The sequence below is a fragment of the Symsagittifera roscoffensis genome, chromosome 4 (genome assembly GCF_963678635.1).
Source record: "Symsagittifera roscoffensis chromosome 4, txSymRosc1.1, whole genome shotgun sequence".
Taxonomy (NCBI): domain Eukaryota; kingdom Metazoa; phylum Xenacoelomorpha; order Acoela; family Convolutidae; genus Symsagittifera; species Symsagittifera roscoffensis.
The window spans coordinates 71,403,043-71,429,129 of record NC_087065.1 but is presented as its reverse complement, the minus strand read 5'-3'; the positions used below and the strand labels follow the sequence as shown (position 1 = coordinate 71,429,129).

The following is a 26,087-nucleotide window of genomic DNA, read 5'->3' as shown; positions in this document are numbered from 1 at the left end:
ATGAGAAGCAAAATGGTATATGCCTTTCTTCTTTGAATTCGGTTTTTAGAAAAAGGGTTTCACGGCTTTTGTGCCTTTATAAAAACAGTAGAACAAACACGTGTTTGTGTTTTTTTTTCTGAAGAAATTTTTTTTAACACGTTGATGAAACTTAGTTCAATGATAAGCTGTGTGAAGCGTGCAAAATTTGATTTTTATATGTCGTTGATCTCGAGGCGTCACTAGATAGGCTAAATGCATTTGAAGTTCTCCCAGGTGTATCTGTTTGCATATATGCTTATTTTTACTCAATCTTAAGTGGCATGTGGACCAGAAAAATTAGTCTTCATCCATTTTTTGGCGCTCAGAAAAATTATTAAGTCAATTTAAAAAAAGCGATAAAATTTTGCGCGTCACTCAAAAATTATTGTGATTAGTTTGATTATTTGTTACTATTATGATTGTTTTTACTCAATTTTACATCGCATTTGGCGTAGAAAAAAATTAGTACCGCTTGAGTTTTTTGACGCTTCAGGAGAGCTTTGAAAAAATATTTGGTCGATAAAAAAAAGCGACAAATGTTCTGTTTTAAAACATCAGCTACCCCCTCCTTCATAAAATTCTAGATACGTCTCGAATGCAAATTAATTATGTATTACTTATGCACTTGAAAGCACTTATTACTACACTCTAGGCATCTGCATAAAAAAATTCAATTTTTTGCTGCGAAAGCAAATGTATACAGATTCATTGCTTTTTACAATTTTAGCCTTGAGTCTTCTGCGAGCAAAACGAGCCCTAGAAAAACTGCCGACGACTCATCATATCCTAGCGACCCAAACTATGCCACCGAAACAACGACAGATAAAACTACAGCAGATGAAAACTTCGTGATCAACTGTGAGTCGGGGCACATTGACAAGCCACTGGTGTGGGACAGAGTTCCCAGACTCATTGAGAAGTACTACTGTGCTCATCCATATGCGAAGGCTGTGAGGTACCCGAGGATGCGAGTCACAGACAACCAGTTAGTTATTAATAACAAGGATAACCGGTTGCCGTTCAGGTAGTGAAGAATGATCCAACCAAATTGATTCATGAAAAGCATTCAACTACACAATTTTTCATTTTTTTTGAAAAAGAAAAAATTTGTTGTTTTGAATAAAAAAATTTTTGTCTAAATTTTTTAAATGCTTTTAAGAATCGATGAACGTAGTACGATATGCGATTTTTTTTGTTTTTTCAAAAAAATTCTCAGTTTGTTCAGGCTCAAATGTTTTTTTCGATTTTTTGATTTCATTTCAAATTCAGTTCATTTCCTTTGTTAGATTTTTTTTCAAATTGTTGTGAGTTAATTTTAGCTACAAAATTGTCAACCAAAAACTGTTCTCGAAATTCAAAGAACTCTAAGGAATATCTCTTTTGTTTTTTGAAATTTGAAAGTTGAGATTTTTTCGAAAAAAGATTTAGTCAATACTTTTTCTGTTTGCCTGCGCTCATTGGCTCTTTTCCGGCAATTGCTTTTTTCTTCTAGAAAAGAAAAATAACTATAGTTAAAAAAACGTTAGTAGAATAATTTTTGTGGATTCCAGGCTCTGAATAAATTTCGTTTAAATTGTCTGAAAATCGAAAATATTCAAACACGTTTTTCTTGATACAGAGACAACTTTTTGATTTTTTTTAAAAGTTCAAATCAGGAATAACAGGACTTTATTTACACTCATGACCTCTACAAAGTTTCCTCGAGTTAGTCAAAATTGTTTCCTCGATTTAGTCAGAAAGAGTACATATTGGCGCTAAAGGCGCATCTATAAATTTTTCAGGGTATCTGCCAGAAAAAAAGATACCAGAAAAGGGGGACCGTAAGAAGAGGGAAAAAGCGTCCGTAACCCGACCCCTTCCCTATATCCTCTATTCAATATCTGCATCCAAATTCGAACCGATGTCCCCAGTAAAAAGGGGGACCGTAAGAAGAGGGAAAAAGCGTCCGTAACCCGACCCCTTCCCTATATCCTCTATTCAATATCTGCATCCAAATTCGAACCGATGTCCCCATTAATGTGATAGGACTAAGCAGAACTCCAAAATGGATTTTCAATGCTTGGAATACAAAACATGCCTAGATTTTTTTGCCTAGAATTTAAAAAATGCTTCGATTTTTGATGCTTAGAATCACAAAATTGCTTAGAAAACAAGCAATGATGGTTTATAGGCAATTTTGCTCAATTAACTTCTGCCGCAGATTATAATTAAGAGTCATCTTGTTTTTCAGACTGAAGAACCGGATTCAAACTGCTCTGTGTCACAACTCTGTGGCAGTCCTTCTCGACCTCCTTCTGAGATGCACGGGACAGAAACCAAAGTAAGCAGGAAATTAAATTGTAGACGATTTGAAAACCTCTATGTCATTTTTCAAACGTGCGTGGCGTGGCGGACGCTTTTTCAAGCGAAGTTCCTGCCGACGAACCATAAAAGTTCAGCTAAACAAAGTCTTTAAACTTTTTGATAATAGCTCAGGAAATCAATTTGGTCAAACTCTAAAAAACGGTCGAGAAAATTTGCATGAAATTTTGTCTTTGCGAAATCCCAAAATCGGCCCGTGGAAGTTTTTACGTGAATTTTGAAAAATAGGGTCTTTTCTGTTATACGGCCAAAAATTATTTTTTTTTGCTATATTGCTTAATTGATCATTATCCTAATGCTTGTTCTCGAATCTGATTGGATGATATAAATTAATATAAAAGGAAATCTGAAGCCAAACTCATTAGCTCTGTCAACTTTTTAGTAATTTTGGTCCGCATATCAGAAAAGACCTGAAAAATGAAAGAAAACAAAAAAAATGAAGAAAAAAAAAGGATAAATATTATGGTAACCGGCTGATTAATTAAATCAGGGTATGTGCAATGTACGTGAAGCTGCATCGGTCTCTTGAGTCGCTCGAATTCTTCACTTCTCACTACTGGACCTGGGAGGTCAAGAACCTCCACGACCTGGACTTGATGCTGGAGAAGTTCCGGAGATCCAGAGGAGATGTCTCGAAGCAGAACTGGGCGCATCAGTGGAACATTTCGATGCAGGGTCTGGACTGGGAAAAATACGTGGAGTTGTACTGCATCGGAACCAAGAAGTTCGTGATGAAAGATGACATGAGTAAGATGCAGCAAGCGAGGAGCAGAATGCAGAAGTAAGGAACACGTAACAAGAACAAATTACTTCATATCCAGTGAGATGCTTTTTACACCCCCCCCCCTATCCCACAGATCTCCAGTTTAATAGATTTTAATCATCTAACCCCCTCAAAAGTTTTCCTTCCCTTGGCGCTTTTTTACCACCGCCATTTTTGATCAACTAGATGTAAAGGTTTTTGTGGGGAGTTGATGAAAAATGGGGAGGAACTTTGTATTCGAGTGTGTTTTAGTTTTTTTTTGTTTTCCCCGCAAAATCAGGTTCCCAAATCAATCGATCATCAGAATGGTTCGAGTAATATATAACCTTAAAGCCCTTTTAGTCTTGATTCAAACGACATTAAAAAATTTTCAAAACGTCCCAGTGTTCAGAAAAACTGGTTTGAATTTTTAAAGATTTAATCTAATATCAAGCGAGTACACGTTCCCAACAAAAACTGGCCAGATATTTTGAGTAGAATTAAGTGTTTCTCGTCAGAGTTGAAGAAACTGTTCAGTATGGGTTTCTCGTCAAAAATTTCTCGTCAAATTTTTTTTTTTGCTTAAAGACTTTTAAGATAAGAAACTTGATTAAATGATAAAGAAAACTAATTTTGAATATTTCATTTAGCGCTAATTTGGCAAAAAAAGTTTTCGAAAAAATACTGAATCAACCGTGCGATCTCCCCCCTGAGTGACCTACCGTAGAATGCCCTCCCCAGCCGTGTAATAGTTCTGAAAAACAATTGTGTATAAACTATGCATTTCTTACAAACGCGCAAGTAAAATTGTTCTTACCCGCATTTAAGAAAAGTGAAAACGAATCAATTATAATGCATTTTCGTGGTCTATAAAGTTGTAAATATAATCGTTTCCCATGGTACGCTCAGACAACAAAATTGGACTAAAAATGGATTTAAATCCATTTTTTCGCTAAAATAAAATGCATTATAATTCATTTGGAATCCATTATAATGGATTTTATAATAAGTAGGAAAACATATTTAAATGGTTTTTTTTCAACTTTATTTTTGTTTCGCGCGTCGTGTAAAATTTTGAATTTCTGCAATTATCAAGTGAGTTATGCGGAAACTTTGCAAAGCGATTGTACGGCCTAACCCATTTCTAAACCTAAACTCAATTTGCAAAAAGATTCCGTTAAGTCCCCCCTACCCTAACGTTTGCCCCTTTGCTCCCCCACCTGAACCCGTCTCCCCCCCCCCCCCACTGAACCCCCCTTACCCACCTGAACCCCCTCCCCCACCAGATCAACACCCCACCTGAACCCACCGCTCACTGAGGCCAACTCCCTGGGGGGGGGGGGGGGGTGGCGTTGATGTAAATGGGCAAACGCTGGGAAAGAGGGGGGGGGGGTGGTAACGGAAGGCGGATTATTCCACCTCCAACTTTACCCCCCCCCCCCCCCACCAATATTTCTAATAATTTAACAAAATTGTTGAGAGGAACAAAATTCAGTTTTTGAGTAACATAAAAAGTAACAAAAATGTTAAAGTTAGTCAGAAAAAAAATAAATTGAACAACAAGTAACCAACGTAACCAACTTTAGTTTAAAACGTAGAAAAGACTTTCTGTGTGTTGAAATTCGTTATCTCAGTAAAGAGAAAAAAAATCGATTATATTTTGGTTTCATTGTCAGTGTCCATAAAATTGAAAAAAAAATTGAATATAATGTATGAAAAAGGATTTTGTTGCCTCGAAAAATAGTAATATTATAATCCATTTTGAATTCATTATAATCGATTTGTTTTCACTTTTGTTGACACTGACAAGGACACTCAATTATAATTGATTTTTTTTCATGGAACTCCAATGCGGGTACGTTTGTTAAGCGGGATTGCAATTGTATGCTGTTAGTTACACAAATTAAAGTTTCAATTCATTTTTTCTTTGGTAATATGATTAATTTAGAATGAATCTTGGCTACACTCAAAGTACTCTATTCGCATCATATTTTTCATTTTTACAAGTTGTCACCCCACAATTCAGGTTTCTTTGTGGTGTTGAAGTCAGTAGCGGAGTTAAGGGGACATTTCTCTAAATGCTTTTCTTAAATCAAAACAATCCAAAAGTGCCCGAAAACGGTGTTTGCAGTTTTTTGGAAGACCTCGGAGAATAGTCTCGCCCATCTAAAAAAGCCTGCTTGCGCCACTGGGTTTACAGATGAAGCAGCCATTTCAAATTCCGAGTGCGGTTGAATTCCACTCCTGTTCTGTTTAGGTTGAAGCTAATTAACTACCTGTTGGGATCATTTGCTGGTCTGGTAGCTGCCAAATTAACCCACTTGATTGTAAAACTATTCATCAGAGTAGCCAGATACATTCAGTCCAGTGACATCGGCGCCGCTCTGAAACGAGTTGAGAAGATGATTCAATATTCCAAATCGAAGATTTTGTAATCACAACCAACAAAACCAAATAAGCTAAATTATTTCGGATTAAGTTTGATTTAATATTCATATTTAAGTAATTTTCAGCCAATTGAAAACAAGCCATAACTATAATTATTTGTTTTTTTTACTCTTTTTCCACCCCTGAATTTGATGATCTGTTAATAAAGTTTGAGAAATTCATGCAGATTTAACAAACAGTATCGACAACATCACGATTGAGCTTCAATCAACCAAATTAAGAAATAAATTTCAAAATAAGCAAAATTGCGCGCAACTTGGGCGTTGGCCGAATTGCACAAAAATGTGTGGATTTTTTGAAACCGCTCTAACGCTTTTGTTTCCAGACATAGTTAGAATCAAGAAAAGATGATACCAATGTTTTCTTGAACGTAGGGTTTTGGATTTTGAAAAAAAAGCATAAATTTTGTCGACCACGTTTTTAGGCCAAACAAATTTAATATTTCTCAAGTCTGCCGTACACTATGAAGAGCTTAATTCAACCAAATTTTCAGCCGCAGGAAAATTTTTGAAAGAAACAGGCCAAAAATAATGTTTTTGAGATTTTTTCGAAAAGTTTTATCAAAAAACGGCATTTTTAGGTCGCGATACCTCGAGTATATATTGGCGCAGAAGACTCCATAAACAAAAATGTTTTGGGATTATCGTTCAACCACTACCGGCGTTTCTTAAAAACCACAACCAAAACACCCGAGTCGGTTTATGCCTCCCGAACCAAATCAGATTTTAAAGTACATTTAAAAGTTTCGACAGCAAATATAGATCATGCCGATGGCAGTTTTTCGTTAATATCGCCGACTCATTTTATCTGCCATGATGACTCGCCGGACTAATTTTGCTACAAATGGCGATTTGTTCTTAACCAAGATAAAACAGCAGATTTTTTTTGGCTGTGAAGATTGTGTCGCTAACTATAAGATCGCTGAAAACACAAAATTCTTGGTTTTTGGATTGATAATAAGTTCATTTAAAAAAATGTTGTACAACTTTGCCTAAAGTTCTGAAATTGATAGAAACACTTTCAAGAAAGCCTTAGTCACACAAAGTAGTTTGTGCTCTTATCAGTAAACGCTTACTTGAACAACATGTTAAACATAAAGCTTGTTTTCTTGCTATTATTTGGTTTGAAAAAATGTTAGTTGTTTGGGATCATCTTTTGTGGAATTTTGTTAAAACTATCGCCGTTTTATACGCTTAAAGACGCTGCTTCTGTTATTTTGAGTATAATGCCTCCGTTGTATTATATACATTCAACTACTTTTAAGTTTCCTTGCCCGTCTTGAGTTCACCGGCGACTACAAAATTCAGGATTCTAGTTACAGCTTGTTTCGTGATTTTTTTGTAATAATTGTATGAAAATGTGCCTTGAACGCAAAAAAGGACCTAGAGTCAAAAGCGAGATATACATAGCGACCTACAGGTCAAAAGGAGGATTGTGTGGGATGTTTGAAGTGGTATCATGAAACATGCTAGAATAAGTCAGACGCTAGACGCAGAATTATAGCTGAACTTGAACGTTGTGGTATCGTGAAAAATGCAGTGCGAGGAAGGAAAAAGAGGCAAACCGCAAAATGTGAAAGGTTTCCTACGATAGGTGATGATATAGTGAGGACGGTTGAAAGAGACTTTCCTTGGCGGATATGATCTAAAAAAGAAAAACACGTTTTCAAAAGTGCTGAAAACATGCAATTTGTTTATATTCTCAAAAAGTAAACTATTAGTGTGCTCTTACGATAACAAGTTCTTACTCAGTGGCTTACGATAGCAACGAGTTTACTTTTTTGTGTGTTCGTTTATCGTTCATTTATCTATATACTGGTACGTTGTAGACCAAATGCAAAGTTTGATGATGAGAATCATAATGATACTGAAAACAAAATTAATAGTCGTTAAATTAATTTTTGGGCATGTTTAGAGAGCTGAAACTTAATATGATGTAAGCACAGCCCAACGACTGAATTTTTCTGATTCTAGATTTTCGTTGACAAACCTTTTTTTTTCACTAGCGCGAATTATTACTCGACAATATCCCAGCCTTCCTGACTTGCTGAATAGGACAAAGTAACGTTTGTGTCTGAATAACTATTATTTTCACGAATACTTTTTGAGTTTTCCCACCAATTCCTTCGATATGTAGCTCGATAATTCCAAAGTTTTTCTGTTGCAGTTTCATTGCTAAGTTCTGCTTTTTTAAATAGAAAGTTTTTTTCTCAAAAAATTCAGTTGACGCGAAAACGAATTATTTTTACCTGTAGTTGTACTTTTATAAAAATAAAGCTCCAATTTTCTTCACCCTTCCATTTTTTTATTCACTCAAGTAGAGTTTAACGTTATTTTATAAAATGAAGTCTCTTTTGTACCATGACCCAAATGTAATAAAATAAAAAACTGGCCACTTTTTTGAGCAAAATTATTAAATTGGAGTGATTATTGATTGAATTGTGAGCGAAGTATTCAACTCAATTTTTGATTGTTTGAATTGTAGCCAATGGTTGAATAAATTGAATCACTGTTCATAAAAAAGTCCGTTAGGAAGTCTACTGCCAATTAAATGTTTTTGATAAGAAAATTATATTGCTGGTGTTACATTTGTGCAATTTTTGTGCATCATCAGGATCAGATTTTTTTTCAAAGATGTTTCCAAAAAAATGATCAAAGAAAAAGTGAAAAACCTGGTATAAAACATACTTAAATGTTTTTACCAATCAAAATCATACAACTGTAATTGCAAATGAAATTAGTTTAAAATTAATTCCTTTCAGTATTTTGAGATACTTTTATTTTTTTTTCTGTTAAGGTTTTTGGTTTCGATTTTATTTTTGATTCAGAAATGACAATTATTTAAGTAAGTACTTGGACTACCATTTAATGGTTACTTATCTACTTTCTCCACGCGTGTTGACTCTTCACGCGTGTTGACTCTCTTCATTTCTCCAACAAAGCATGGCCTTAGTTTAAGTAGCTTAAATGTGTTGCCCGTTTGTTCTTTAGTCTCTGACTTCAGCTCAGCAGTTCCGCCAACCTCCGTATCAGTTTTTGCAAAGCAGACTTAATGGAGAGTAATTTTTGCAATTTTCATCAGTCCTCTCGGCTAAATAAGGCACGTTGATCGCTCTGCTAACATATGTGGAGTTACTTTAACTACATAAAAATTAAACAAGTCTGGTCTTAAATTCACGTGCTAAAAAGTTATGAGGGATGGCAAGCTTCTTTTTTTTAATCTAGTAAAAAAAACTATTTGTGCAGGGGATTTTCTTAATTAGTGCACGCGATAGACTGCCCTAAAATGCTTTTTTACAAGGGGAGCTGAGTCTTTTGAACTTTTCTCGTTTCTTTCGTTTGATGGCGGAAAAACTGAATTTTACTTATTTTCAATGATTTTGTTAAAATTTCAGATACTTTCATATACAACCATTTTTTCGAACTTTGAGTTTCTGTCCTTTGTTTCCGATTTTCTCAATAACGTTTCGTCGTTCTTACTGCAAAAAGACGCAGCAACTAAAATGAGCACCAAATGACTGTTATCCTCCGTTTCTTAAATATTCAAGTTTTGATTCAATTTTTTTTAGCCGCCGCGAGGCCTACCCCAGGATCGCTACCTCCTCGTTATAACTATATTTGCCATATAATTTAGAAAAACTTCACCAACCATTTGGCTGGCCTTGATCCGTTTCAATTTGTTTCATCCTTAACCTGCAACACCAGATTGTTTCAGAAATGTTTGGTAAAAATTCATACAGGTTCGCCTTTTATCCCCTAACTTCGCTCTGTTACGTTTTTTGAGATTCAGGGCAGGTTTTATTTTAACAATTTTCTTCTACGTTGGTTACTGCATGGGAAGCGCCCGTTGCTAAACCGTTTTCTGTCCACTCTACAAACCAATGCATATTAACTGTATCTTACTCACAATCAAAAGTTTTAATTTTTCACATACTTGGCGAGAAAATTCAGGAGATTTAGCTCGATCATACTAAAACTTATAGCCATTTCACTAGCTTCTTTGAGTGCGACATTGGTGTTAAAAGTTTTTACGTTATGAGAGAATATGCTCTCATTGCATCAACTTTTGTTTTCTCAAAGAATTTCTTAGCTAATCAATTGTTTTGTTTTCAAATGGTCAAATGGGCTACCAAGTAAAAAAGCTGATCTCGTCTTTATTTTTGATGGTCAATTTATTTTTTCTATTTTTTTTCTGTTTTTTCTATTTTTTATCTGGCAGTTTTAACGCGATTGATTTTTTTTTCAAACAGACTGGACAATTTTTTCTTTTTGTTACAAATAAACACCCACTTTTCAGGAAAATCGTACGTCCTCATGCAAAAAACTTTCAGTAGTTTTGACTGATACTTTTTACACCGAGAATGAAGTACACGTAAAAATTACACAATTGTAAAAATATGTGTCCCGAGCGCAATGAAAAAAAGTATCTATAGCTCAAAAGATGAGGATGGTGAGAGATGCTTGAATTGGTAATGCGTTGAATGCTGGGATATGTCAAACGCGGAGTAATGAACTGTAGTTCAATGGTCTGGTAGCGTAAAAGGTGATTTGCGAGAAAGGAAATTTAACTAAAATAGCCAGATACATAAAACTATACGATTTTTTAAACGTACAGTGAGAAGAACCAAAGTTGACAAAAAGAAAGTACTTCCAGCTGGCAAGAGACGTCATCGTCACTTACAGCACTTTTTTGAAACTCAAGATGCATCGGAATAGATTGATTTTCCAGATAAAACACTTAATGTCGACAAGATCAGGAGAGTGAGCTGTGGATGGTATCAAAACCAAGAGATAAAAGTACCAACCTGATTTTTTGTAGTTTGAGCCGTTGGTATAGGCTCATGATGGTACGCTTGTAAGAAGAAGGCTCGGTATGGGATTTTAGAGATAAGCTCGTCAAGCCGAGATACTCCCCTCTACCCGGACATCCCCGCCGGAACCTCCACTCGTAAAAAACCAGGTTGTAATCGCTTTCATTTCTTTTTTGTTATTTGTTTTTTAAAACCATTTTCCTACAATCCATTTTACAATCTGTTCCTTCTCTGGTTTTGCCTCTTTTGTACCCTGTTTAGTGAATGTCCGTGCCGAAGTACAGGCCGAAGTGGCTACCCAAGTGGAGCAGGAAACTGGTAATAGGAACCTCAAGGACCAAATACTGCAGCTCCAAAGATGTCGGAGCCACGGTTCACTCGTACAGAGGTGCAAAGCTAGCCGACCTTGCCGCTACTGTCTTGCGTTACCCCACACAGAAAGTGAACTGTGTTACTATAGTAGCCGGATTTTATGATAAATCATCTACGGTTTCAGACTTTGCTAATGATTGGAGATTTTCAATAAACTTGATAGTTTTTAAGTTTGACCCAAATATGGTAATTATCCCCAAAACCATCCTCTCTGCAAATAATCACTTCATAAACAGAAAACTTGGTGCTCTAAATAACTCTTTGTTTCGCCCTATTAATACATTTTACCTGTCAAGAATCCGAATTATTTCCCTCAATCTAAACGTTAATTTTAGTGCTAATATGTTTTGTAAAGATGATATTCTTTTTTCTTTTATGGTAATAAAATTTTCAGTTTATTGCTCGCTCAGCTAACTTGTATATATTCACCATAAATTTACCCTCTTTGCTCCCAAACTATGGCCGATCAAATGCACTGCCATATTTGCAAACGTCACCTCCAAAAAGGAGGCATATGGTGTGTCATTTGCAAAGCTTACATCCAAGTCTCATGTAACGGGCTACAGAGCAGCAAATTTTATTACGATGGGTCCTCCTGCATACAATGCAACCCCGAGAACTTTGCAAAAGAGCCCAACTCCACCAACAGAGCAACAAGCACAGCCCCCATCACAACTCAAAAAGAAACATCACCGGTAACAACTGAAACAAACGTACTGCTCAACGCAACACAATCTTATCCATCGCCCCAGCAATCACTATAGCCCCCTCCGACCCCTGGAAACTTATCGACCAAGAACTTGACATTAAAATAAAGGACATGTATAAAAATTTCGTTAACTGGAAACCGCGCTTCATTATTCTAAGCAAGAACAAGCGCGGTTTCCAATTCATAGAATGACTGAACCAGCAGCTGTTGTCATTAGTAGAAGAAAAACCAAATTCTATCGTTGCAATGAAAGCAGCAATGATTTTCCCACATCTGCTGCTCCCCAAAACAATATCAGAAACAAACGGATCAAATTCTAAAACACTAGGCTGCCGCATAATTTTATGGAAGCAAGGCCTATTAGACGAACTTTTCACTGATGCGAAAGCTCTCCAAATTAGACATCCAAAACAGAAGAAGTCCAAAGTAAACGAGGAAATTAAGCAATTCAAAAAAACTAATGAGTACCGGGAAAAAATCTGCAGCCATTGGCTGCCTTTCAGACAGGAAAACAAAAGGAGTACTTCTCCTAAACGAAGTCTTTGAAGGAAACATAGTCCTTGGTATCCTGAAACAAAAACACCCTCAAGCCAAAACAGCGAACACTAACTATATAACTGAAGTAAGTGAAGACACAATGCCATACCGACCCTCTATATTCGAATAAAAAAACGCCAAGACAGTTCGAAAATCAATCCTAAAAACGCACGGAAGCCACGGTCCCTCAGGTCTAGATGCCTGCGAACGGAGAAGGATATTAACTCACTTCAACCAGACATCCATTGAGCTTTGCAAAACAATTGCTAAACTATCCTATACAATAGCAAGTAAAGTTCTCCCCCATGAAAACTTAACGGCGTAGAACTTGTGTCGCTTGATACCTCTGGACAAAAATCCAGGGGGACGGCCCATTGGTATAGGCGAAGTTCTGAGAAAAATAATTGGCAGCATTAAAAATCTCGGAAACATTTACCAACTCTGCTCAGGCCAGAAGTGTGGAATCGAATATGCTATCCACAGCTTGAGGTACGAGTTTGAAAAACCGGAAACGGACGCCATACTATTTATTGATGCAGAAACGTAGAAAATGTAGAACTTGCTCTAGAAAATATAGAAATCCTTTGTCCGGCACTACATCATGCGCTGGCCAAACCAGACAAACATCCCTTAAATCCAAATGTCAATAACACTGTTTTAACATCTACCGAAGGCACAATGCAAAGTGATCCTCTCGCAATGGCTTTGTACGGAATTGGGATAATCCCACTGATTGAGCTCCTGCAAAAACCAAATGTCACCCAAAAACGGATGATGGAAGCGCTGCAGGTGATTTTAAGAGTATCCGCGCAATAAAGGACAACCTGGATGGCTTGGAAAGGCTTTCGGATACAATTTGAAGCCTTGCAAGGGTCAACTCATAGAAAAAGAAAACTGTCGTGACAGCGCTATAAAAATATTCGTAGGCACAAATATTACAATGGTAGACGGTTTTAGTGTTTTTGGATCGGTTATAGGAACCCCATAATTATGCGATAAATAGATGGAAAGCGAAATTGAAAAGACAGCTAAACTGAAAATCTTTCCAAATTAGCTAAAACATCACCACAAAATATGAAATTCGCAATACTTCCTAGTGTTACTGGTAAAAACCACATAACCGACAAAGATCGCAACCTTTTTGCACTACCGTTAAAAATGTGAGGATTAGACTTCCTCAGTAACACGGACTTTTCCAGAATTTATGAGTGGGGTCAAGCAATTTTGGATCCGTTAGAAAACAGTGATTCAGAAATAGCTGAAACGGAACAAACTCTCACAAAAAGAACCATCATAACTGAGAGACAGAACATCACGCTCTCAAAAAAGGCAAAAATTTTGGAAAATTACTCATCAGAAAAAAAACTGACATAAATCTAGCGTCACAGAAAGGAGCATCGAATTGGCTCAGCGTGCAAATCTTCAAAAATTAAATTTTTCCCACCACAAATCAGAGTTTGAAGATGGATTACATCTGAGATATGGATGGAAACCACCAAACACCCCACATACCTGCCCATGTGGACAACCGTTCACACTGAACTACTCTCTACACTGTCCCAAAGGTAGATACACTCACCTAAACCAATATGAAATTCGCGATACCTTTGCGACACTCCTGGAAGAAGTGTGCCATGATGTTGAACTAGAGCCGAAACTTCAATCGTTGGAAGGCGAAACCTTTCACAACAAAACAATGTGCCAGTCGGTCATGTCTGGAAGTTGACCTTGAGAGACACGAAAATACGTAATTTTGGAGTGAAATTTTAATTTTCAAAATTTCGAATGGAGCCTGTCATGCTCAGTTTTCTCGTATCAACTGAAAATAAAAAGTGAAAAATCAGAACGACAGATTTACAATCGCGGGAAAGTGCTTGAATAGAACAGCGGGAAATGGCTATTCGCAATTTCCAGATATAAATTAGGACACGAGTAGAGCTGTCTTATCCCGAAATAGGAGGAGAGATAATAAAAAGAAGAGAGAACAACTATTCGGAACAAACTAGAGTGAACCTTCAATGGAAAGGTGGACAGCTTGAGTGTCCCAATGGTTCATACAAAGACTCAAATTCTAGAGCCAGAACTTACTTCTGTTACCAAAACTGACCAGTATCAAATTTATTTAGTTATATTACCTAGTTCTTGAAGTGCTTACCAATTTAATTACTCCCTGTACTCGAGTACATCAACATGTGAGTTCCCAATTTAAATTTCTCGAGTGTGTTTTATGATTGTTATGTTGAGATAAGGTGAGTTTTAGGTTGATCCATCTGAAATGGTTCAAAGTTCCACTGTCCAATAAAAAGTAATTTAACGGATTGTTCCGACCCTAATTTTAACGGCGTTCATGTATTTTGGGTATTTTGAGACCTAAGTATGGGAACGTTCTTATTTTCTAGAGTGGGGGGATATTTTGGTAGTAGCCTTCAAGCTGTAGCGAGTTCTAGTCTCATGTCGCAAGCGAACCGAATTGGCTCCGACCGTTCTTGAGGTAGAAAAACACAAGAGATAGTGTCCCTGACTCTTGAGCCAATGGTTAAAGGGCCTATTTTTCTTAAGCCTCATATGTGACTGCAGTAGGCGACTGTTACGTAGTGTTTTTATGGCGCTCCTGGGTGTTTTCACGACATCATGACTACGGAGTCGAACCCACTTGACACAGCTCCGGGCTGCATGCCCATTCTAGAGTACCGGTGGTACGGTTCAGCGGAAACGTGTAAACCTTCCGGTTGTACCGTGATAGCTTTTTAAGAAAACTTCCTGGTACGCTCTCCAAACGAGGCCTAGCTAACCGAGTAAAGGGGGGCAACTAGGGAAACAAAAACAAGAAAAAAAAGTATAGAAAAAGGAACAAAAACCATAAAACGAAAAGACAGTGACTTTGATACCAGATCATTTGGATCAAACCTTTATATTAATTAAATAGTATACCCATACTGTTTTATAAGACCGATCGTTTCGATCAATCTAGCAATTTAAACCAGTGACTCTGAAAAGGTGCCCGAGTGGGGGCGTTGTTAAGGGTTTTCAGACAGATTGCAACCTAGCCGGACCACTAGGAGACTTGACTGGAAGAGGTGACCAGTCGAGTGGGAAAGTGGTTCACAAAGATCGAACCGGACCACTGGGAGACTTGACTGGAAAGGGTGACCAGTCGAGTGGGAAAGTGGTTCACAAGGATCGAAACGGACCACTAGGAGACTTGACTGGAAGAGGCGACCAGCCAAGTGGGAAAGTGTGCTGCTGTCAAGTGCAGAACAGAGACAACCAGCACAGGATCACCACAATAGGACGCACAGGGGTGTTCTCAAGTTAGGCAACGTGTATTGTTAGAATCCACATTACATTATAGGAGATACGTGTAAAATTGGATAAGCGGAGTCCCATTGTTTTGAGGAAGTTTTTGCACAAGCAGGCCTGGAAACAGGTCTACGGTTTTCTCTCGAGAGGTTTAGCACTCGGCGCTTAAGAGATTTTTTGGCTTAAGAGGGGGCTAAAGAGGGGGGAGGTTAGACGGGGGCTGGTTAAGTTAGAGGTTAGCGGTTATAAATTGTAAAAAGGGGGGACATTAGAGTAACTAATTGCTCGGCATCGTCGACTTAGTTACATTAGATATTTACACGCGTTGGTTACAGGAAGCTGATATCCAAAATTAGAATCAGGTTAAGGTAGGTACCCTGGTCGGATTGGTAGGGGGGAACGGACATAGACAGTTTTTGTGATAGAGGTTTTAACTTTAGAGTAGAATCTTGTAGGTAGTAATACTGTAAATAGTAACAATTGTAAATAATGAGGCGGAGCAGGGTACCGGTAGCTGAGAAGAGATCTACCGAAGCGAAGACAAAGTATAACTCGTCGCTACGTAAAACAACATCAATGGGTCCGAAGATAACAAAGAAGAACTTTTCAGTTAGTATGGTCAGCACGAGGAGTACCACGGAGAACGAAGCAAAAGAGGGCATAGAAGGGGAACGAGTAGAACCCACCATCGAGATTGATCTAGAGACACCTGATCAAAGTGTGAATGAAGCAGGAAAGAAGACGACAGAGTCAACTCCAATGCCTAATGCGGAAGAACCTAACCCGAATCCCATAGAGTTCTCACCGATAGACAACGCGGAAGACACAACAGGCAACACGCAAGAAACAGTGAAGGATGAGTCTCAAAAGAGAACGTCTTTTACTGAAAAATTAGCAATGATTGTCGGAATGAGATCAAAGGACGCAGCAGTGGAGGAGACGAAGGCTGAGAACAGCAAAACATTCGGAACAGTATCCACGAGAACGACAGAGACCGATCAGAACGAGGGTCAGAGAAAATCGGGACCAGCGATCAACTACAGGACAACAACGGACCATGGAACGACAACTCTTGAGTTAAGCGACTTGATGGCGAAACTAGATCGGATAGATGAGAAACTGAAGCACAACGAAGAGCATAGAAATGTGATAAAGAAAGAAATGAGACACAACAAACATGAGTACTTGGACAACTATTTCCACCTAGCGAGAGCGACGGAGGAGAAGCTTCAGAAGATGTCTGACAAAGTAGAAACCACTGATGAAGAGCGAGAGAAGAACATCAGAAAGGACATGCAGGAAATGAAGCAGCGATATGACGCAGTGAATGGCCAGTTAGGGAGTTTGGAAACGAGAATGGATACGATGAGTAGGGAACAGGCTGAGAGCTCAAGTACAATACAGACGAAGCTAGACGCTATTCTTAGGAATTCAACAGAACAAGACAGGCCAGCTGCAGAGAGGACACAAGGTAATAGAGTGGACTTCGTGGAGCTTCAAAGGAACAAACGACAGTCAACACCGTTACCAGCAACCAGGGAGGCCGCTATTACGGCACCGGTGGGGTGAACACAACTAGTGGTCCAGGGGACTCCACGACTCACAACAACGTGGGACCGGATGCCATGACTTGGGCAAGCACCTGGGAAATGATGAACAGGACGCTAAAAGCCTTCGCCACGAGGAACACCGACTCGAGTGACCGAGGAGGCAACAAATCCAGGAAAACCTTCAAGAAACCGAAGGAGTTCAAAGATGATTCAGATGGATGCATTGACACTTGGGTAGAAGTCATGAGGTTGCACTTAGAACAAGACAACTTGAACAATGAGAGGCCAGCATGCACACCGATACTGAGCAATCTGGAAGGCACGGCATTGAAATGCGTGGTTGCGAAGAAAGAAGAGGAACGCGACACAGCGGACAAAATCTTTGAAATATTGTTAAATAGATTCGGCTCAGGCATGAAGGGTCATCAAGCGATGATGCGATTTGAGAAGAGGAGACAAAGGGACGATGAATCGATTGACAGGTTCCTAGATGATCTTGAGAGCTTGAGAAGAAGGAGTGACCCGGAAGAATCTACCAATCGAAGGAACTTCAGTATCGCCTCAAAGTTCATTGATGGGGTGAAGAGTGATGACTTAAGAACAATGTTAGCAACATACTACACATTGTCGAAAGACAGCGCACTGACCCCAGAAGAAATTAGACAGAAATCAAGGGAATACATGCTGATGAAGCCCAAGAAATACTCATATTCAGAAAACAGGAACACGCAAGGGGGAAGCCAACCTCAGAGGTCGTCATGGTACAATCCTAGAGATGACATGGACAAGCGCAGATCATGCGCGAACTGCGGGTCGGCGGATCACCATGTGGCTGACTGCACAACATACAAACAAGGCATGAAGAGTCTAGGATACGCACCGGATGAGGAGGACATGAGCCAGATGGAGGAACACGAGTACTATAGTGGCTTAATCATCAAGATAGGCGCGAGATGCTTCTTCTGTAACCAAGAGGGGCACTTCAGGATGGACTGTCTGTTGTTTTGGGAAGCGGTCAAGAACCAGAGTCATCCAAAACACAAGTTGGCGCTAGCAACAGTGCAAAACCAAAGAAACAGACAAGGTGAATTTGAGACGAAAGACCTAGAAAGACCGAATGCGGAGCTACCGACGAAAACAGTGAAAGCTGTAACACAATGTAATAGTGCAGTAGAGGCCACGGCGAAGAACGCACAAGAAATAGATTATGAGAAGGCGGCAGCGGAGGCCATCAACAAAGTAAAACAAGACCTAGCAGCGAAAGAAATAGAACAACGACTGAAGCAAGAAATCCAAAGACAGAAGATGAACGAAGCATTAAGTTGCTCACAGACAATACCAGAAGCTGCTGAGGGGTCGACAAAAAATGGAAACTGCAACACTGTAAAAATGGTTACGGGAAAGCCATTTGGCATAACAAAGATTGGGGCAAGAATAATGTCAATAATCACTGTGGGCGGCCACGAAGTAACGAGAAACTTAAGCGAACCAAGTGACCAGACAATAATGCACATTGATGTTTACGCATATTACTTGAGTTGTATAAGCCCACAAACGACTTCTAGAGCGTTGAGAGCACTACTCACGAGATGGGGTAGCAAGTCGGTACGTGTTGATAACAGGTACACAGAAGCTTATGGTCCACATGAAGTGATGCTAAATATAGATGGAATCAACATCTATACCAAAACAATGATAACAGGTGATGAAGACCTAATTGGGCAAATCTACGTGGGAAGAGAAGAGTTGAAAGTGAGATCGATCGGATACTGCGCCATGCTTGAAGAAGATGCGATGCACATCGGGACAGAGGCAGATGTGACAGGACACGTGTTAGACATAAGTGGCAAAAAGACTCAGTTACGTGGGTTACTCGATACGGGAGCAGTCTTGAGTGTCATACCAATCGAAACTTGGGAACGAATGGGCTTCAACAAAGATGATTTGATAGATTCGAGAATACGGTTGTCAGCTGCAAACAAAGGGGCCCTGCGGGTGTTGGGCAGAACGCCGATAATAGCCCTCAATCTGGGGGAAAGTAACCTGTGGATGAGCTTTCTTGTGGTAGAAAACCTAGATGAGTCTGACCAATTTATTTTAGGCAGAGACTTCATCAGGAACTATGATGTAGCAATTGATCTAAACAACGCAATGTTCAGGATACGGAACCCGGATAGGAGGTACGCAATCAAACCGGTAAATTTAATAATGGCAAATGAAACCAAAGCACCGGTATTCTTGAGTAGGAGGGTGAGACTAAAGGCGAACGAGGCGGCGATTGTAAGCTTACGAATGAAAAATTACAATGAACTAAGTGACAACAAGCAGGTATGTGTAGTCCCAAACCCAAATAGTCAAAGTGCTGCTGTTTTAGGAAGATCCTTCTCGATTACGAAGAGCGGCCTCTGCGTGAGTGTCTTGTTGAATACCCTTGACATTCCAATCACGATACAGAGGGGGAGGAATCTGGGATACGCTTTACCTGTTAAAACTCGATATGAAATGACTGAAAACCATAAACAAAATGAAGTTGTTGATTGTCCCAATCATAGGGACAAGATTTGTATCTTGAGACGATTGAATAAAATAAAAGATTCGTCAGGTCTTGTGAAGTCACTTAAGTCAGAGACGGACGATGGACTATCGAGCTGTTCGAATTTCCCGGAACGGCCCACATTAGACAAAATACAGGGTGATAAACCGGTCCTACCGGATATTGAACACTTAAGGGGCAAGTTCACGGACGAACAGCTCAAAGCCATCAAGGACGTACTAGAGCGGAACGAAGAAGTTTTTTCAAGACATAAGGCAGACATCGGGTGCTGCAATTTTGTTGAGCATGAAATAGAACTTAAGGAAAACGCAATACCGCACAGGGAGGGGGGCGAGGCGCATGACCCCACACAAATCGGATGCGTGTAGAAAGGAGATTGAAACGCTACTAGAGTATGACATGATAGAACTATCCAAATCACCGTGGGCGTGTGGAGTAGTGATGGCCAAAAAGAAAGGCGACCAGTTAAGGTTTTGTTGTGACTTTCGATACCTGAACTCCGTCACGGTGAAGGATGCCTAACCCATACCTAGGATCGATGAGAGCCTCTCGAAGTTAGGCGATGCAAAATTTTTTACGACTCTTGATTTAGGCTCGGCTTTTTGGCAGGTACCGCTGAGGAAGCAGGACAGGGACAAGACAGGGTTTGCCTGCGAGTTGGGTCTGTTTCAATGGAAACGGATGCCGTTTGGACTTTGCAATGCCACAGCCACGTTTCAGCGGTTGATGGCACACGCGCTGATAGGCGTGACGAAGAAGTACGGCAATCTGGTAATGTGCTATGTGGATGACGTGGTAATAGCGACATCCACACTAGAGGACCACATTGAGAGACTCGACGAAGTTTTTGCGTGTATGAGGAGGTCGGGACTGAAGTGCAAACCATCAAAGTGTGAGATACTCAAGGACTCGATAAAATACTTGGGCAGGATGGTGGACAAACACGGCATCAGACCAGATCCGGACGCGGTAGAGGCAGTCCTAACTTGGAAATCGCCGAAAACGGAACACCAATTGATGAGCTTTCTGGGTTTTGCAAACTACTATAGGGAATTTGTCAAAGGCTACGCAGACAAGGTTTATCCGATGCAACAGTTAATGAGGCACAAGGGCAAGAAGTTCACGTGGAATAACGCAGCAGAAGAGTCATTCCAGAGAATAAAGAATGAGTTGTGCGAGGCACCAGTACTAGGGATGCCAACAGAGAAGGGGATGTACGTACTGGATACGGACGCGTCGGTAGTAGCGATATCTGGAATCCTCCACCAAGAACAAGAGTGGAACGGGAAGACAGTCTCCAGACCGATAGCGTACGGGAGCAAAGTCCTAAGTGACACGGAAATGAAGTACGGAGCACCGACAGCAGAGATGTTTGCGGTGGTTACCTTTGTCGAGAAGTATAGGGCATACCTAGGCAGCGAGCCATTCAAGTTGCGAGTCGACAACCGGGCACTAAGCTAGCTGAAAACGTACTCAGTGGACCAAAGTTACATTGGGAGGTGGATAGTTCGCCTGGACGGATACAATATGATAATTGAGCACAGAACACGAGACAAACATCAAAATGCTGACAGCTTGAGCAAGAAGACGGAGTTCTACGAGAGACAAGAACAGAGGGAGGCAGATAGACCTGAAATCAAAGATGGCTTCTCCTTCATGGACAAGGAAACGTATGACAGTCTTCCTCTCACGAGATGGTTGGACAAATCAGGCAAACCGATAGAAGATCACCCCGAGTTACCAAAGGAAACCACGAAAAAAAACAATCTCAAGAAAGAACCGAGGGATGCCTATAGGAATAATGCTTAAGTCAAAGATCGTGAGAGAGACGCTCAAAGCAAAAGGCTACGATCTCAACCAAGTAGAAACGGGGGAAGCACAAATAGACGAGGACTTAAAGGGGTTTTTTGAGAGACTAGCAGATGATAAGCCCGTGAGTCAAGAAAAATTTAGAGAGGAACCATGAGGTCACAATACTGCGGAAGAACGGAACAGCTAGTGATAGAAACACCTCGAAGGTGACTAATCTAGATGGGAAGGAAGTGGTGCAGTCACTGGTTGAAAAGATCCCAGCTGAATTACTTGAACAGACTAGAGTCAGGAGAAAGAGAGTGGAATTCAAGGAAGAAGCTGAATACCTGGGACCAGGTCAAGAGTCCGGGGAGCGGTCCACGTCCACAGAAGAAGAAAACACTGAAGGAGAAAATTTGTCCGGGGAGTGTGAAATGTGCGATGTGGATTCGGAAGCGAGCAGTGACAATCAAGATAATCTCTGCATGATATTGGCAGAAGAAAAGATTAGACACCACGACAGGGAACTACAAACAGATCCGTCCTCAGGAACCTTCAACTTGGACATGCAGGAGATACGAGGTGGTGAAGAACTTGAAAGGATTGCAGTTTCGAGGCAGCCATTCAGGGAGCTATCATGCAATTCGAATGTGAGAACAAATCTGGTGCCGGAAGACGACATGAAGGTGGTGAGGAGGATAGTATGCGTGAAGCTGAATGACGACGTCCACAACCCTGGGAGATGAATGGGCAGATCATGGCGCTGAAGGAACATGTCAGAGCGAGATACAGGCTGTCGGACCTGGTAAGAGCCCAAAAGAATAACAAGATGACAAGCAATGTCTCCAAATGGATCCGAACGGGGTCTAAGGAGAAAGGGGAACTTGAGGAAGACAGCTACAAGATCCTGAGCCAGTTCTACAAAGAGAGCAAAGAGTTACTCTATCACACGGCTGATGGGGTTGCAGCATGCAAGAGAAAAGAAGAAGATAAGATATTACACAAGCACAACCTCATCATACTACCACAATTATATCAGACAGAGGTGCTGTTCAGATCACATGATCAAATGGGGCACCAGGGGATAGACAAAGTGCAACAAAGAATACTTCACAGGTTCGATTGGCCAGGATTGAGGAAAGCCTGTGAGAGGTGGGTGAATGCATGCCTGGCATGTTTGCAAGTGAAAGACCCTAGGAAGATGAAATTCCCACTCAAGTCGGTGGAAAGCTCGGAATTTAATGAAGTGGTGCAAATAGACCATCAGAAGATCTGTATGACGGACTCAGGGTATAACCAGATACTGGTTATAATTGATCACTTCACAAAGCTGGCAGAGGCGGTGCTGTGTCAAACAGCTTCAGCAGAGGAGACTTGTGACCACTTGATAACCCATTGGATATCAAGGTATGGTTGTCCAATGACTTTTCAGTCAGACAACGGCAAAGGCTTTGTGGGGGACTTGACTAAGGAATTAATGAAGAGGTCACACATAGCTCAAGCACACTCAACTACCTACCACCCTCAGACCAACGGACTGGCAGAGAGACAGAATAGAACGTTGGTGAACATGCTGAGGGTATACTGCTCTAGATACATGACGGACTGGGATAAGTATCTGCCTCAAGTCGTAGGGGCATACAACAGTACTCAACACTCAACGACGGGAATCAGCCCATTCATGATGTTGACAGGCAAAGAGAGAGCGATGCTCCTGACGTTCTTTTACCCGAAGTATGAAGGAAAGAGGACATCGCCTCAAGCTTACGTGAAAGAGGCGATCAGGAGACAGCAGGAAATAAACGAGCTATGCAGGAGGAACACTGCGCAGGCACAAATGAGACAGCGCAAAAAATATGATGAAAAAATATTACAGGCGAAGCCATATGAAGTGGGCCAGTATGTGTGGATTTTCCAGAACGTGATACCGCCCAAGGGGACGAAGAAACTACTCAAGAAATGGAGAGGACCATTCATGATAACTGAAGTACATCAACAAGGACGGTTCTACCGCTTGAGTACTGGGCGAGCAGCACATTATGAGAACCTGAAGCATCATGTCCCATCTCCAGAGGACTGGTGTATACCAAAGGACATGGAGGGACTAGAGTACCTACTGGTGGAACCAGCAAGTGAAGTGAATGAAAAAGGCACCAGAGATAAGAATGATGGCAATGAGAACTTGAGTCTGGATGACAATGAAAAAATAGACGCGGACTCTGAAGCGGAATCTTTTGTGGAAGAAGATTAGAACGATACCGAGCAAGGTGAGGTGCCGAAGTGGACAGAACCAGACTTGTCAATACCAGCGGGGACAAGGAGTGGCAATCGCAAACGCACAGGCATGAGGTACAACAGGTACGCGGACGATTTCCTGATCGACAAGATACAGCCCGATAACCTAAGCAAAGAACTAATAAGTATGGGCAAGCTGGCGGCGGATGGTGAATGGCAGATCATCGACGATAATGAACACTACCCACAGGAAGACTACTCGACGCCGGAGCGGGAGACGGATTTAGAACAGAGCGAGATAGAGAGGAGGGAGAATACGAACCTGAGGATATTAGAATGGATGCGCGATGTCAAGAACGGAAGCGAGGAAGGACAGAGCATACAGCAAGTTGACATATCAGCGGGGAAGTACATGAAAACGGGGGATCCTCTTTTTGGCTGGACGGCAACAGACAGCCCGCTCGACATTCCGCCGGATAAATCAGACCCAGCATCATCGACGGGGACGTCGATAAATATTTTTGTCCGGGGAGTGGGGGTATGACTTACCCACACCAAAAATTTGATGATAAAGAAACTCAGAGAAGTGAGAGAAAAGTGCGGACTGGAAATGGAAGGGGAGGAGGCCGAACCTACCATAGGACGGAATTTCAAAACGAAGTTTGAAATACCAAACGAATACTCAGAAAATATCCTGATAACGGATAGTGACTTCATTCTGTCAGACAGGACTAGCGCAATCTGTATCACGGCGGACATGAGTTTCAAATCAAGACTGGAAGCAGACTTCAAGAGAGAATACCAGAACGTGGAGTTTCTGTTTAGACAGAGACCGGAACTGGGAGGAATGGCCGCGCTTCCACCATCAGTAGCACAAGTCCCGGGCAAATATCTGTGCTTCCTAGTGACGAGGGTCAATGACAGAAACACGATCGATCCCGAACACGTGATGTTGGCACTAACGAGACTACGAGACTTCATGATTGAAAGAGGGATAACGGAAGTCTCAATGCCGGTGTATGACCCAAACAGGGGAAATTGAGCCCAAGGGAATTGTACGCTCTCCTACACGTGGTCTTCGCAGAAACTGAGATAATGGTGCATCTTCACAAGAAATACTACTTGAGCATCGCCTGAGTCGGGTACGCGGGGGTCTTGAGTTGGGCATGAGCGAAGAATCTCGAGTTAGGTGTGGGGGTGCAAAACAGGTAGAGAATTTTAGAGGTGATTGGCATGACAATTAACATTTTAAATGATTGATGGTGCTAAAACATAAAATGAATCTGCATGTTTTTAGAAAGTTTCCAATTGAACTATTTTAAATAGGACGGAAAGGAAAGGGTTTTAACTCTAATATTAAAGGGGGCTTTTAGGTTAGGAACACCACCTGCTAGTCTAAAAATGGAGTGCTATTTTCAGATTGATTTGGTAAAGTCAAATTGACTACTCACCTGTATTCAATTGAAGAAAGAGAACACAAGTTGAACGACACCTCAAGAAGTAATACTCAAGTTGCTCAGGTAATACTCAAGTTGCTCAGGTAATACTCAAGTTGCTCAGGTAGAACTCAATACTCAAGATCATTTGGGAATTTACGGAAATGGCAGATCGATTCTGGAAGTCCATGCCAACGGCTTTGAAAAAACCCACACTTGATGAATTATATAGACATCTGAGGGACCTGGATTATACTCAAGTGGATGAGAGAATGGCAGTGATGTTGAACGCCATCCTCCAGTTGGAGGATGAGGGCGAGTGTCGGGAGTCTGCGACAGAAGCAGTTTTGATGGTGGGCTACACCACCGATGGGATATCTAATCAAGAGCAAACCAGGTGGCTGTCTTGGAACGTGGATGGAGCAATAAGGGGGTTCAATTTGGCAAGGAACCCTGGCTTGAGTAATAACACTGCGTATGGAGCAGGGGAATTCCCACTACCGGCCAGACCATCAGCCAGATCCACGGGCCAGAGCACGAGCAAGACACCATTGATGTCTCGAGCACAGCAGACGGGGGAAGCATATCCGGACGTCAGCATCATGAAGAGAGAGCTTGAGAGAACTCAGCGGGAGAGAAACAAGGCGAACCTCGACCGGGATCAAGCGGTGCTCGAGAGAGACCAGGCAAAACTTGAGAGGGATCTGGACATGATGAGGGAACTGGACATGATGAGGGAACTGGACACGATGAGAGCTGAACAGCTACAGGCAGAAAGGGTGCGGGAGAATGCCGCCAATTGCGAGCAGCTGAAGTCAGAGCTTGAAAGGATCCAACAACGACAGCGCGAGCTCGACATGCAGAAGGGGGCTAGGTCCAAAGAGCGGGTGGTGACAGGCTCAAGGCCAGAGTCACGCATGGAGGTGGATGAGGCTCCTAGGTCGAAGGGACGATTCAACCTCGATCGTGCTGCTCAAGAACACATGAACGAAGGGCTGGAGGTGTGGATACCGTCTGAATCAGCGTCCTTGCGTGGTTTAGAGACACAAGCAAAACGCCCGTTGATGGAAGTCGCGCTGCCTGGATATACGCCAAGTTCGACCCCGGGTAGTAGTCAGGTGAGTGGTAGCTCGTCACGACTGAAAGAATTGCACGAGCGGCTACAACTAAGGAATCGCAAGAGTCCAGCAAGAGTGGACCTGCCATCGACGTGGGGGGAAC

At 41.1% G+C, this 26,087-nt stretch overlaps 1 protein-coding gene across 4 annotated transcripts in view; it reads left to right on the top strand.

Annotated features, from left to right (window-relative positions):
- The window catches only part of LOC134844049 (fatty acyl-CoA reductase 1-like), a 31,925-nt gene extending 26,278 nt beyond the window's left edge, over nt 1-5,647 (top strand). For all 4 annotated transcript variants that reach the window (XM_063860511.1, XM_063860510.1, XM_063860509.1 and 1 more), the window contains 4 exons: nt 749-1,006; nt 2,252-2,341; nt 2,873-3,163; nt 5,382-5,647. In XM_063860511.1, coding sequence (XP_063716581.1) covers nt 749-1,006; nt 2,252-2,341; nt 2,873-3,163; nt 5,382-5,559 — 817 coding nt within the window. In that variant the 3' untranslated portion in view covers nt 5,560-5,647. The remainder of the gene's footprint in view (nt 1-748; nt 1,007-2,251; nt 2,342-2,872; nt 3,164-5,381) is intronic.
- Nucleotides 5,648-26,087: the final 20,440 nt, after the last annotated feature.